The sequence below is a fragment of the Mastomys coucha genome, unplaced genomic scaffold (assembly GCF_008632895.1).
Source record: "Mastomys coucha isolate ucsf_1 unplaced genomic scaffold, UCSF_Mcou_1 pScaffold6, whole genome shotgun sequence".
Classification (NCBI taxonomy): domain Eukaryota; kingdom Metazoa; phylum Chordata; class Mammalia; order Rodentia; family Muridae; genus Mastomys; species Mastomys coucha.
Window position 1 is genome coordinate 101,949,950 of NW_022196912.1, and position 14,308 is coordinate 101,964,257.

Genomic DNA, 14,308 nt, shown 5'->3' on the forward strand with positions numbered 1-14,308 from the left:
CTGGTCTACAGCAAATTCCAAGCCCGCTGGGGCTTCTACATAGTGAAGCCCTAGTGGGTAGGGGGAGTCTGGAGCCAGAGAGTGGTGGTGCCTGCCTTTAATCCCAGTACTTGGGAGGCAGAGGCAGGTTGAGCTCTGTGACTTTGAGGCCAGCCTGGTCTATACAGCCAGCTCTTGAAAAACAAAACAAAACGAAACATGTTTGGGTCATCCTGGACAATTTAGTGAGTCCACTATCTCAAAACAAAGAGTAAATAAGGTGCTAAGGGTATATAGCTTAGTGGTAGAGCACTGGGTTCTGTCGATGGAGCCCTAGGATTCAATCACCAGGATTGCCAAATAAACAAGGTTTTTCACTAGGCCTTAGGGCTATTCTCGTGCCCAACTTCCTGTTCTTGATATAGTTTAGGAAGAAAAAAGAGTGAATCTCAGAAAGCTGGGCCTGGGGGTTCATTCTCAGCACCCAGATGCCTAGTAAGGAAGAGGGTCAAAAGTTCAAAGCCAGCATTGGCTACCCGAGATGGTCCAAAGTATTCAAATACCGAGTCTCATTTTATCACCAGTCCAAGATACATGGGAGAATATACCTGAAATATCTGGAATTTTACTATTAAGGGTTTGGAATTATGAGCTCTTCCCGAGATAGATCATCCATGGTATTGCCTTCAGAATCAAGAATGACTTTATCTACCCATCAGCTTATTCTTCAAAAGCTGTAACATTTTCAGGCTTCCACCCCAACTTCACTTAAAGAATCATTAACATTGTATTAGACCCACATGTAGAGCATACGAATGATGCAGTGTAGACTGTAAATGGTGGCCACTGTCTATGGTTCTGAGACCAAGGGAGATAGATGGACAGCTGGGGTAGGGATACTCCCAAGTAACAAGGGGATAAAAGGAGCTTCCAGTCAGCCAGCTAGATGCTTGGCTGTGGCTGAGTCTGTGAAATACACAATAATTCCCTGGACCAGAGAAGGAAAATGCTTCCTAGGTGTCCAGTGTGGACCCCTTCAGGGAAGGGAGAATGGACCTGAGAACCAAATAGAGACTGGTTAAGGCAACCACACTGCGTCCTGAACAACTCCAGCAAAGGGTCTTATCACTCCTTGTGCCCCGCCCCAAGAGAGCTACCATTTAACAAGCGGCCCTTGGCTATTGTAAACTTAACTGCACCAGCTATGTACGATTCACTTGCAGCCAGAGTTCTGCCCTGACCTCTTGAGTGCTTCCTCCAGTTTACTGCTCTCCACTGAGTCTTGTCAAGTCAGGCTTCCTTAAGTGAAGCCAACCCAGGCTCTGCTAGATGCTTCATTACTACAGCTGCCCCTTCTCCTAGTAAGAGCACCCAACAACAACAACGGGGAGAAACCAACACTGTTCTCAGCTCTCAATGACAGGCTGCTTACCTATATGTACTAGTGATCAAGGGCTTTGTAATCCTAAAAGTTCCTGAACCTAATACCAAAGCGACGAGAAGAGAGAGTGGCAGGCAGATGGGAGCCTGTGTGTGCACAGGTAGGTAACAGGACAGACATTACTCACAGCGTTCACACCCAGACAGGCAATCCTCACATCCTAGCTGACGAGGAGGGACCCTTTCCCTCTTAGATTCACCCATTTCAAGAGCGTGTACATTTGGTGTGGGGGTTGGGAGCACCTTGAAGAATCTTCCAGGCGAAACCTGCTCAGGTTCTTTTTTTCTTTTCTTTCTTTTTTTTTTTTTTTATTAATGAGGCTGTAAGAAAAGCCAGCACAGACCTTTAAGTGATTGGTCGCTGGTCCAGGATGCATTTTAGAATTAACTCTTCCTACAGTCTACAATGCATTACCGCCACCAAGTTAATTACCCCTGAGGATGAAAATAGGTTTCATGACTCATAAGCACCAAGACAACACTTGGCAACACATGAAAACGCAAGGACACATTTGCAGGGAGCCGACAGGAACGAACATCTATTTATATGGAGGGAGATTCTTAGAGGTGAGCCAGGCACCTCCCATGTTTCATGCTGCAGAACCATCAAGAGCACTATGGATCCCCATTCCCAGATATACACACCCACACAGGCACACCGGGGTTCTGGGTTCTACTTCAATATGGTGGCAAAGCAGGGACAGAAACTTATTAATTGCAAATCCCGACTCAATCAAACCTCCTTCCTGCTGGTGTGTTCAGGACCATCCCGGGACTTGATTTCCTCAGGCTCCTCCTTAGGGATATCATTTCCTCCAACAAGGGCAGGCAATCCAGATCAGGTCAGTTCTCTCAGCCAGGAATGGGGAGTGGCTAGGAATTAATTTCAGATCAGATCACCCCTGTTGTTTTGCTTCCTTTCTGTTTTCTAGTCCTCTGTTGCCTCCAGGGAAGGACAAGGTTCAAACCAGGACTGTTTGCCTCGCTCTAGCTAGATCAAAGGATTGTCAGGTGTCTGCTGGGGGTTCTGAGCTTCGCTACTTCTCTACTTTGCCCACCTGCCAGTGCCTCACAAATGCTCGCTACAAGGTTGATAGTTTTGTTTCTTTGTCAGTAAAACGGATTCCATTTGGTGCCTAAGCAACCTTTGCTTTTCTTTCCCTTTCACCCCCTTCCCCCATGTCTGCTCAGATCAGCTGTGTCCTGACTTAAGAAACACTCATTAAGGGGTGGGATATAATGAATGAGGTGAAAACCGCTTTGCAATCAACATGCATTTGCCTCCTGGATGCTCGCACCTTACCCTGCCCCCACTTCTACCTAGGCATTTTTTTTTTTTTAAATTTTGAAGACAGGGTTTATTTTAGTCTATAGTTCCAGAGGGATAGTCCATTATGACTGCTTAGAAATGGTAACCGTTAAGGAACACATCCATGGTAGGAGATGCAGGAAGCTGGCTGGTCACATTTTCATCTACACACAGGAAGCAAAGCCCAGCCAGACACCTTTTGTTTCAAGTGTGCAATGACAGAAAATTTTGCCCCGCCTGTAGAGGCAAAATAAACTCCTTTCTGTTCCCACTTGTGAAGTCACAGCTGCACTGGGTACCAAGATATACTCACCGCCCCAGGGAAAGTCACCAAGAGCATTCCTGACAATGCTCTTTGCAGCTGGGTCCTGTATGGGGGGTGGGTAAAGATGCTTAAGAGTAAACAGAAATAGCTTAGTCAGCAACTGTAGATTACAGGGGAGGTAAATGTAAACAGCCTGGTACCCAGGGGGGTGGGACAGCCTGCTCCGAGAGTCTGTCCAAGGAACCGGGATGCCTTATAGTTCCATCCAGGTAGGAGGTAAACAGTTGTCCCCTTAATTGGAGTATCGTAGCCTCAACCCTAGAAAGACAAATTTGCTGACTCAGGGCGGAATTAATATCAATTGAATTTATTACAAGTTACTAAGCTCCAAGGCACATTACAGTGTTCTGTTAACTACAGAAATGTATAAAGGACAAACAGAGCAAGTTCTCCATGTCTAGCATTTCGCTCTACTGTTCAAAAGCATCCGTGCATCAATAAAGCCAAAACAAAACGACACGTGAAGATCCAACACATTCAGGTCAGTAGAAACAAACCAAAACATTTTCCCCCTTCACAAACTTGCAACAAAAAAAACACCCATCCCCTCCCAACACCCCCCTTACCATTTTGCAAACAAAACAGGAAAACAGAACAGAACAGAACAGAATTAAGTGAAGACTCCAACACTTGGGGCTGTTGAGAAAAAAGCTTTTCCCATTTTATAGCATCAATGTTTTTTTTTTTTAGGCAGCAACACTGGCCTTGGCAAAACAAAAACGACAAAATCTTTTTCTTTTGTGTGTTTTTCCTTTCAGAGTGCATAACATTTACAAAAATACACACCAGCAGCAGCCGTTGCTAAGGGCTATCAATTCTGTACCTAGGCAAACATTCTGCCACCAAATAAATGCTAACGAATATGATGCGAAAAGACCCAATCAATATTATACTGCTTAAACACAAACCAGCTTATCCTTCAAATGAAGAAGTTACATACCTGTTTCAAAATATAGAAACATACGACGAAAATAATGTCTATACATAAGACTAACTTTTTGCAGTTAATATTCACAATTCTACATCTTGGTGGATAGGGGAGGTCGAGGCAGGTGGGGGAAGGGCCCTCTAGACTGAAGAGGAGGTGGTCTAGGGCAAAGGAGGTCGCTGCCCTGTGGTTCAAGGGTCTCTCTCTTTTTTCACTTTAACATCCCCAGCTAAGATAGTTGCAATTTCGCCCTGCATGAAGGCCCAAGGTACATTAGACCCGACTAGGGGGCATTTCTCTCCGCTGGGGCAATATACCTCACCTGTGGCCCCCTGGGCTTTGATACTCTCTCTAGAACAAGGGAAACAAAATTTGTGGCTAGGGACAGACGGACACTGAACGAAATGCGTGTCCTCCAAACGTTCGTGGCAAATGGTACAGCAGAGGGGTCCGCTGTTGGCCATAGGGGAATCCGGAATGTTTTGGGGGTGCACTTGGTCCATGCCCGGGTGGGCGCCAGGCGGCGGGGGCGCCACCTGTAAATTCAGGTCCCCATTGCGTGATGCCAGGCGACGCTGCCCCGGCACGGAGGCGGGCGACACCGGGCTGCTGCTGTTTCGCCTAGCAGATGCAGTGGTCGAGTGCACTGAACTGCCGTCCTTGGGCGAATGCGCTGTGCCCAAAGTGTCTGCTACTGACATGAGGGCGGCCATGGGGGACGGACCGTTCTGGGGGGCTGACTCGGGCGGGGTGGTCCGATTGGAATGAGGTCCCAGAGGTGGCGGGGGCGGAGGCGGTCCCCCTGCTGCGTGTCCCGGCGCCGCAAAGCCCCCCGCGGACATAGTGAGCTTCAGCGCCTCGCTCTGGTTCGCCATCCACTGCTGTCTCTGCTGCTCCTCACCGAGCTTCAGGGCGCTTTCGGCTGAGTCTGGAGGCTCCGGGGATGCCTTCCTTTTGCGCAGGCTGGACGCTGCACCCCGGCCCGTGGGCGCCGCGGGCGGCAAGGCTCCAGTTCCTGGAGGTGCGCTGGGGGCGCGGCTGAGACTCACCAGCGCCGTGGGTAGCATGGGACAACTGGCATCTAGGTAGGGCTGGGGCAGCATGTCCGCGCCGGGCACGCCCTCCTTGAAGAAGCGCACCGCCTCGGGCAGCAGGTCCCCAAGTAGGCGCCAGTCACCAGAGCCATGCTTCTTCTCGTACTCCAGGTACTTGAAGCCAGAGGACAGACCCCGGCCAAAGTCCTTCATGCAATCCTGGTACATCTGCTTGGCCACCCCAGACGCGCTCGAGTACACGTTGCCGGAGCCCGTGGGATACTCAATGAACAGTTTCAGCTCGTAGTCCATGCCGGGCTTAGAGACCGCGTCGAAGGCAAAGACGCGACCCAACAGCGAGTGGTCCTTCTTGAAGCGCACCTCGTAGGGCGTGCAGCCAGCCAGCGTGAGCAGCGTGTCGCGGACCATCTTGGGCTTGTTGGCCCACTCCTCCGCGCGGTTGCGCAGGCTCTCGCTCAGCTCGGCCAAGGCCTCGGCGTTGCGCTGCTTCTCCTTCAGCTCACGCTCCTGGTCTGTGCTCGACACCGATCCAGGCCGCTTGCCAGCGGCACCCACGCCCACCTCTGCCACCGTCGACGAGGTCGACGACGGGGCGGACGATACGGTGGCCGACACACCTGGGGGACCCCCGAGACAGGCGGGTCCCCCGGGAGCACCCGGAGGTGCTGGAGTAGGGGGCCCTCGGCTTCCCCCCAACCCGTGGGGCGGAGGCAGCACCGCGCCGCTCGCCGGGCCGTTAAGCAGCGTCTGCGGCAAGAGGTTGGGAGGCACGGTGAGCTGGGGTCCCCCGCCACCACCCGGGTTGGGCAGCCCGGTCACCAGCCCACTATGCGTCCCACGCCGAGGAGCCACCGAGGTTGCCGCTGAGGATGAATTGGGGCTCTGGCGGTTCAGCTCCGGGGGGCCCTCCTCCGGGGCTGGCTTGGGGAAGCCGTTAGGACCTCCCAGGCCGTTGGGCAGCCGGGTGGCGTGACTGCTGCTCCCCAGACTCACCGGGGGAGGCGGATACTCGAAACGGCTGCGTTGTTCCACCGCGGCGGCGGCGGCGGCAGCCGCGGCGGCCGCTGCGCTCAGGCCATAGCGCTCCAGACCGGACGGGGCGGCCAACACCGCAGGCTTGGTGGATCCATCGACGTGGTTGAGCTGCTGCTGCTGCTGCTGCTGTTGTTGCTGCTGCTGCTGTTGCTGTGCGGCGGCAGCTGCCGCCGCAGCTTCCTTGGCGGACAAGGCCACCGTCTTGACCCCGACTGGCGGCGGCGGCCCGGGGGAGCGACCGTCTTGGAAGCAACCGTGCGCCCGCTTCAGCTGGCGTGCCGTCTCGATCACGAATTCGATGCGGTCGGCGCCTTCGTAGTTGACGCAGCCACGGCACACGGGTTCGGAGAAGTCCCAGATCATGGCCCAGGGCATGCGAGGCAGGTCGCACAGGTAGCAAGACTGTCTTCGGGACGAGGACACCTGCGCCGCCGACATGATGCCAGCCTCGGGGAAGGTAGGCCCCCGCCCGGGCTGTCTCCGCGTCGCCTTCTCCTTACGGGAGGACTAGCTTGGCTGGGGAAGGAGTCCGGCTGCGGGGGAGGGGGGCGAGAAAGTTCTGCCCCAGGGGCTGGAGGGAGCGCGAGTCTCCACTGCCGGCGCAGGAGTGCCTCTCGGCGGGGGCTCCACCGCCCAGGCGGCCGACGGGCTCCGCACGCTCCTCGCCCCCACCTCCTACTGCGGCTGTCTGGTCCGGAGGAGAGCACCGGGAGCCTTCTTCCTGGTGCGGCGGATCAGGCAGGGCTGCGCGCTCCGGGGCTGGGGGGAGGGGGCTAGGGTGTCCGGGGCCAGCCGCCAGTGGCCTCTTGGCCCCCTCCCCGGAGTGACTGAAGCGTGGAAGCGCGAAGGGGGGGAAAGGTCCCCCTACGATCTGAGTCCTCTCTACGCCAGGCGCCCCGGGGAGAGGGTTAGAAGGTGGTGCCACCCGGTGCCCAGGTCCAATCTTGCTGAAGCCGCCGATTCCCCGGGAGGGCCGCGGGGAGGAGGTGGCTGCCAAGAAGAGGAGCGTTTTCCCCCTCCGCAGCGACGGCCGTTGGCGCTGGCGGCGCCTGGGTTTGCACGCCGGAGGAAAGCCGCCGCGGCCACCGTTTCCAAGACACACGAGAGCAGAGCAGAGCCGAGGAGCGCACGCACGCACGCAGGCTCCCACCGCCCCTCCTGGCCTGACCACCTCTGCGGGCCACAAGAGGCAGGCGGCGCTCACGTTGGCTGCAGGGCGCTCGCTCGGCACCTCCACCCGGGTCGCATCCCTTCCCGCTCGCGCTCGCTCGCCTGGAATGTGGGGTTGTGATTGTTACTCTACGTTCCGGAGGCGCGTCTCAGCGCTCCTGCTCCGGCTGCGGCTCGCGCTGTCCCCGGCTTAGCCGCGCGGGATGCCGCCCGGGCGGAGCGCTGACGTCACCGCCATGCTCTGCACCAGTCCCCCCACCCCCAAAACCCCCCTTTACACTTCCTCTGTCTGTGGAGCCCACTTGTTGCTCGCGAAAGGCGCATGCGCGGCAGCATGCCCAGATTCCTCCCTGTCGGCCCCTCCTCCGCGCCTCCACCCTCCCTTCCCCTCCCCCCTCGGCCGTGTGTGTACCACAGCTGAGGCCCCGGGAGCTAAAGCTGCAAGTCCAGGGTTTGGGTGCGGGGAGGGGGGGTGGGGGTTTGGGACGGGCAGGCGGGATCGGGATGAAACCAGCGATGACCTTTCCTTTTCCTGCCTGGCTTTCCCAAGTAACAAAAACATTTAAGAGCCACAGAGTGTTGTTTCCGATTCCCGTTCCCCACCCGACCAAAACCCCAGGCAGTAAAATTAAGTGCCCTGTTTGACGAGTTTCACTTTGAATTTCATATCAAGGTATTACCCATTTAATCTGCGACGAGAGCTCCACTCCCCCCACCCCCGTTAATGTTACATTCCTTGCCACCATTGGTGCCCAAACACCTGCAGAATTAGCATTTCTCCAATCTTCCAGAAATTACCTTTTTAGATTTGCCTTTGCGACCCAGCCTGAGAATGGAATCGGAGTTTCGAGAATAGCGCTAAATGAGCCACCCCTCTCCCTGGCCCAACTCTATAAAATATTTTGGCTGAATGTCTGAAGAAGCTGTGAGCACTCGGAGGCCTTCTGCATACAGCTGCAGTGGAGGGCAGGGAAGGGGGAGTGAGGAATTGGCCAAACAGGTGAGTGGTTTTCTGGGGTTCATAAAGGGGGGAGGGGCACTTAATAATACTGAGTGCTAGAGCTAGGGACATAGCTCATCGAGGGAGCACTTGTTCAGGATGACGCAGGCTCAGAGCTCTGTCCTCAGAACCATAAATAAATAAAGCATGGACAGTTTTCAAGTTCCTTCTGTGTGTTGTGATTTCATTCCACACTGCCCCGATGCACTCTGGGAGGTCATGATTTCTTCTCCCTTCTAAGATCACCTCCCATCATTATTGCTGACTGTAAAAACTAATAGGGTTGGTCTTAGCTCTGACTGGAGCACTTCACTTGGTTTTTCTATTTATTGAGTTTGTTTTTTTCTTATGTAAATTAAGATAATCCCCCTGGAGGCTGGTGAAGGGGAGGGGGTTTGATAAGGCTGGGTTCCGGCCTACAGGATTGGAATTTCTTCATTCTTACTACCCTAGGCTTTGTAACCTTGAGCCCTGTTTATATAATATTTTCCTTCTGCAAAATGGAATTATGTCTCTTAGCTTGATGGGTTGTTGGAGACTTCAGTTTGTGTCTTGTGGTTTTGACAGGTTACTCTGAGACAGGTGAAAGGATAGGTACTGGGAAAGTAAATCCTTTGCTTTGGCTTATTATTTTCATTATAATGTAGATATGTTACATAAAGCGGTATTTACATTATTAAACCCATAATGTCTTCTACAAAGTAGATTCCATTCCACTTAACAGACTAGGAAAACAGGCTGGAATTACTGTAGCAGCTGACCTGGGATCTAAATCCAGTACATTTGGTTGGAGAGGTGGTGAGGAACAAGCTAAGGCTCCCAGAGATGGTCTAAGGGGCTGAGATTTTCCATCAGCATCCCATTTTTTTTTTATTACATACAACCTTGTATATAAAGTGTTATGCAAATGCACCTTCATAATGAACCCCGAGGAGGATCCCCTTCCAAGACTGTACTACTGAATTCTTCCACACAGAGAAGCTGTGATGGTGTATCTGCGCAGACTGAAGCATAAATGAACCATGCAGTACGAAGACACCATCATTGCACTCATAGGAAAACTGCCACAGTTGGACACTCCTGTTGATGATATTGATATTGTCCCTGGCTAACCTGTGAAAGTATTGAAAGTGCATAAGGCATTATGATCATTATTTATGATCGCTATTACAGTCGGTTGAAGCAACAAGAAATACTTTTATTTTGACACTTGATCTCCAGAAGCTATTCAGGCGTTTCCCCATCATCAAGATCTTCCTTCTGGGTTCTAAATGCAATGGAAAGTAGAGCTTGCAAGGAGAAGGAGAAGAGACCTTAGGGAGCCGCTCTTTCATCTCAGAGCAACCCAGTTTCTGTTTTTGCAAAAACAGTGAGCTCACTGTGTGCTCCAGGGCAATAATAAACTTTGCCTCGCTGGCGGGGAGCAGAGTCCTGTGTGTAAAGAGCTTCTCTGTGTCTCCGCACCCTTAGACTTCACTCTTCCTCATGCCATAGCTACCCTTGAGTGAGTCAAAACAATCAATCCCTACCAGCCTGGACTTTGGCTCGACTGGATGACCCATTTCTTTTATTTATTTATTTATTTTTTTGGTTTTTTAAGACAGGGTTTCTCTGTGTAGCCCTGGCTGTCCTGGAACTCACTCTGTGTAGACCAGGCTGGCCTCGAACTCAGAAATCCACCTGCCTCTGCCTCCCAAGTGCTGGGATTAAAGACGTGTGGGCCACCACTAACCAGCCCGACCCATTTCTTTACATTTGTTATTTTCCCCTTTATTAAAAGTACTTTAGAAATAAGAGCTTAGCCGGGCGGTGGTGGCCCACGCCTTTAATCCCAGCACTTGGGAGGCAGAGGCAGGTGGATTTCTGAGTTCGAGGCCAGCCTGGTCTACAGAGTGAGTACCAGGACAGCCAGGGCTACACAGAAAAACCCTGTCTCGAAAAGCAAAAAACAAAAAAACCAAACAAACAAACAAACAAAAAGAAATAAGAGCTTAGTCACAACCCTCTAGCCAGCCAGCTAGAGAAAGCAAGTTGAGTTCCATGTCACAATGTTACATTTGGTGCACACACACATTTGGCCCCTTTTTGTCTCCTTTTACCAAAGACACACACACACACACACCAAAACAAGGTATTTGTGAACATAGGGAGCTAGCCATCAGCCTGCATTTAAACAATCCCATTGCAACCCACAGTCTCATAATCCTTTTATTTAAAAATCACAACTCTCCATACCCCCTCAAAAAATATCACCATTGTTCTTGGTGATAAAATGCTTCCTAAACCACTTGTCTCAGAAGGCCCTGTGTGGGGATGCATCAGCAACTGCGGAGGCGAGAACTCCAGTGCTTGGAGATCCATTCCTCTCTGCTCCTGCAGCAGTACTGTGATCTCTTGGGAAGCACTGATCAAGCAAGGTGAGAAATGGGGGAGTAGAGACACAGAACTCTGGTGCTGTGTTCTGGGGTGCAACCGGCTGTAGAGCAAGGTACAAAGTGTTAGCCCGAAACCTCACAAAGCAAAGTTCCATCTTAATAGCTATCTTCCTCCTCAGCTTGCCATCTGAGATAGCTCAGACAACACTGTTCTAAACTGGAGCAAAAGGTCAGCTTTCCACTTGGCCTTTGCGGAGCAACGTAGCCCAGTGTTAGGCGTGTGAAGGGTTGTCAGGATCTTAAGCACTTCTATGCATCCCGGCGACTCTGGCCCTCCCTCAAAGGCCCCCACATAGGGCCTTTGGAACCCAAATAGGGTGGGGTCAGGGGTGCTTTTGGCGTGCTGCTCTGGAAGCCTAGGCTGAACCTCGCCTCACCCCGCTGCAAAGCGCGCCGCCAAGCGCTCCGCAGAGAGAAAAGCCTTTTTTGGTAACGCCGCGCAGTTTAGCAATGCCCTGTTCTTTGGCCTGCGAGCCGCTTAAGAGTAGATGAAAACTAACGTGTGGGCTGGGCCCTCCTTTGGCCTTAGCGAGGCCAGGAATCGCCTAACGCCAGGCACCCCAGGGGTGCGGCCGGTTACTGAGCCTTGCAAACCCCGTGCAAAGGGGCTGTGGGGGCTGGAGGCTGCTGTGTGATTTACACATTTACTCCTCAGTCGGATCCGTGGCGGAAGTATTTGCCTTTCCCTAAAGGATTAATCTTGGTATTAAAAAAAAAAAAAGTATTGAGTTAGGCCAGGGCATAGGGTTACACAAGAGCCACTAGAGCATGAAATCCCAGGAACAACGTGATTCGCCGAGAAGCCCTGGGGAGCTGAGCCTGCACCGCTCGCCAAGACCTGCCCAGCCTCGGGCGCATGGGCAAGTCGGGCACTCAGAGCGAAATTGGGGAGAAGGCAAGGGAGGGCGGGCATAGTGGTTGGGTTTGGCACAGTGGCCGAAAAACCGATCCGGTCGCAGGCTGTTTTCTTCCTGGAGGGGCGGAGACCAGGAGGGGAGAAAAGGCGCTGGAGGGGGGGTGTAGTCGAGTCTAGTTCCTGCCTCCCGGCATCCTCTTCTTGCCACCGTGCCAGGGCTTGGGGGAGCCCAGCGCTGCTCTCAGCAAAAACTGGTGTGTTTCTTACTTCAAAAAAAGAAAAAAAAAAAAAAAAGCCTGGAATGAGCTGTCCAGGGAAACGGGCCTAGAGGGAGAGGGTGGAAGAACCAGACAGGGGTGCTATTCACTGATTCAGTTGTCCTCTAACCCCCAACAAGGAAACTTGAGAGGAAGGAAGCCTTCGAGTAGGCGGGACCTGTCGCAGTGGTCAGTGGCCATGAAGACCACAGGTGTGCCTACCCTTGGCCCTCTACTTCTGTGAGCCTGGGCCTTAAAGGGAAGTTCCCAACAGTCTACAATAATCTTGGGATTTCCACAAGCCAGACCCATTGCCGCAGGCACTTTTCTGCCTGGACAGCCAGAAAGTGTGGTCTCCGAGCAGGAAGCTCCTCCCAGGTCCTCGCCGGTCTAGGGTCAAGGGCGGTACAGGGCAGCCATCATTACTTTCCTTGAATTGGGTCCATGGGTCTATGGACTTGCCTGTGCCGAGTAGTTCCACCTGGAACTCTGGAGAGAGCGAGGTGGAGGGAGGAGGGAGGGAGAGCAAGAAAGAAGGGGCGGTCCTTGGTACATATTTACATTCTGCTGTTCACCTTGGACTTGGCTGACCTTGAGCTAATCATTTGCACTTCATGTTCTGAGTAAAAGTGGAGTTATTACTCCACTTCCTTTGCCTGTTTCATTGGTCTGTGTGGATGACAGTATTAGAATATGTTTAATAAAAGGTGAGAGATTATTACCAATACGGACGGACATTTGTCAAGGGCTCCAAAAGCACATTTCCAGACATTATCTCACTCATCTCCACACAAGCCTCTGAGGTGAGTGTTATTTTCGTCAGCCTTTGTACAGGTGAGGGAAGCTGGGCCAGAGGTACTCCAGAGTTAGCAAAAACAGGCCCTTTAGGGGGTCCCAGATTCATCTAGGAAGCTTAAGCAAAATGTAAAACCCTCTACCCACAGGACTTTACAGGTTAATGGTTCCACTGTCTCTTTAGGCTGCAAGGTAGGTATCAATGAACATCAGTTGTTTTGGAGTTAAAAATCAATCACTATAGAGCTCTGCGAAACACTTGAGTAGCCACCCTGTCTGGGCTATCCTCAGACACCTTTCTCTTACTCCTTGGGAGTTCTATGCCCCGGCTGCAGGCAGGGATAATAAAGGAAATCCAAAGTTCTTTTTTTTTTTTTTTTTTTTTTTTGGTTTTTTTGAAACAGGGTTTCTCTGTGTAGCCTTGGCTATCCTGGAACTCACTCTGTAGACCAGGCTGGCCTCGAACTCAGAAATCTGCCTGCCTCTGCCTCCCAAGTGCTGGGATTAAAGGCTTGCTCCACCACCGCCCGGTAAATCCAAAGTTTTCATCTCAGCTTTGCTGAAAGGATGGGAAAGCTCTCCAGTTGCCCTCAATACAGTTTGAAAATGTACATGTCTGGGACTAGAGGATGCAGCTGCATGGGAAAGCCTTGCCTAGCCCATGCAAGGCCTTGATTTGGATCTCTAGCACTGAAAGGAAAAAGAATAATAAGAAAGAACTCAATTGAACCATGTAGGCAAAGGAGGAAAATAAACTTGGATCTTGGAAAAGGTCTCTTTCCAGACCCAAAAGTTACATCACATGCATAATGCCCCTTTGCTCTTACCTAAGTGTGCTGAAACATGACTGCCCCACAGCCTGGAGGGTGATAGTATGTTAGCCCGCTGCCCTCTATTTACTTAGTCAATGATTTACTTAGAGAGCACTGCCCCCTAGCCAAGGATAGAACCAAGGGCCTGGAGCATGTTGAGTAATGCCCTATCTCCAGCCCCTTTTCATGTTTCCATTGGGTCCTTATAAGTTGTCTAGGCTCATCCTGAACTCATTCTGTAGCCCAGACAGGTTTTGAACGTGTGGTCTTTCTGCCTCGCCTTCCACAGTGGCTGTGGACTAAGAGATCAGTACCATCAGTCCTGGTTCTTAGCACTTTCTGTCTCAGTGCTGGGAATCTAAAGCCCAGAATGGAGCCAGCTTCCACTGCTCCTAGGTGGCCTAGTTTCCTAATGCAGTAGCCCCAAAAGCCGGAAGAGGCAGCAGCTCTTGTTCAGGACTTCCTGCAGCAACATGACAGACTCCCTGAGCAATCTGTTTATTCTCTTGAGCTTTGGTTTCTCACCTGTCCATCTTAAATTTGTATACTCTGCCTTCCAGAGCATCCCTGGGAGTCCTGTCTGTAATGCCTAGGCCTGGAGGGCCTGTAAAAAGGTCAGTCCTGACTGGGAAAGCCAGGCCTGATGCTACACCCTGTCCACGCTCTTTGTCTATTCTTTGGCAGGTTTCCTCGAGGTGACCAGCCTAGCACCTTGTGTTGGTGTGACAGACAAAATAAACAAGGACTGCCTCTCAGCCTAAGCTGGAGCAAGACTATATAGCACAGTTGGGCCCTTCCTCTGGGACCTCCTAGAGACAAGGGCTTCCCCTCCCTAGTTCCTGCTTTCAAGAGCTCTCTCTCTCTCTCTCTCTCTCTCTCTCTCTCTCTCTGTCTCTCTCTCTCTCTCTCTCT

The 14,308-nt window shown here is 52.0% G+C and overlaps 1 protein-coding gene across 1 annotated transcript; it reads right to left on the reverse strand.

The window, feature by feature from the left end:
• Positions 1-3,340: 3,340 nt before the first annotated feature.
• Positions 3,341-7,483, reverse strand: Irf2bpl (interferon regulatory factor 2 binding protein like). Its single transcript, XM_031356369.1, has one exon. It carries the CDS (start codon positions 6,507-6,509, stop codon positions 4,173-4,175), a length of 2,337 nt encoding a protein of 778 aa, XP_031212229.1. The 5' UTR covers positions 6,510-7,483; the 3' UTR covers positions 3,341-4,172.
• Positions 7,484-14,308: the final 6,825 nt, after the last annotated feature.

Coding starts and splice junctions, on each gene's coding strand:
- Irf2bpl (XM_031356369.1), bottom strand. CDS start 6,509: ATGTCGGCGGCGCAGGTGTCCTCGTCCCGAAGACAGTCTTGCTACCTG.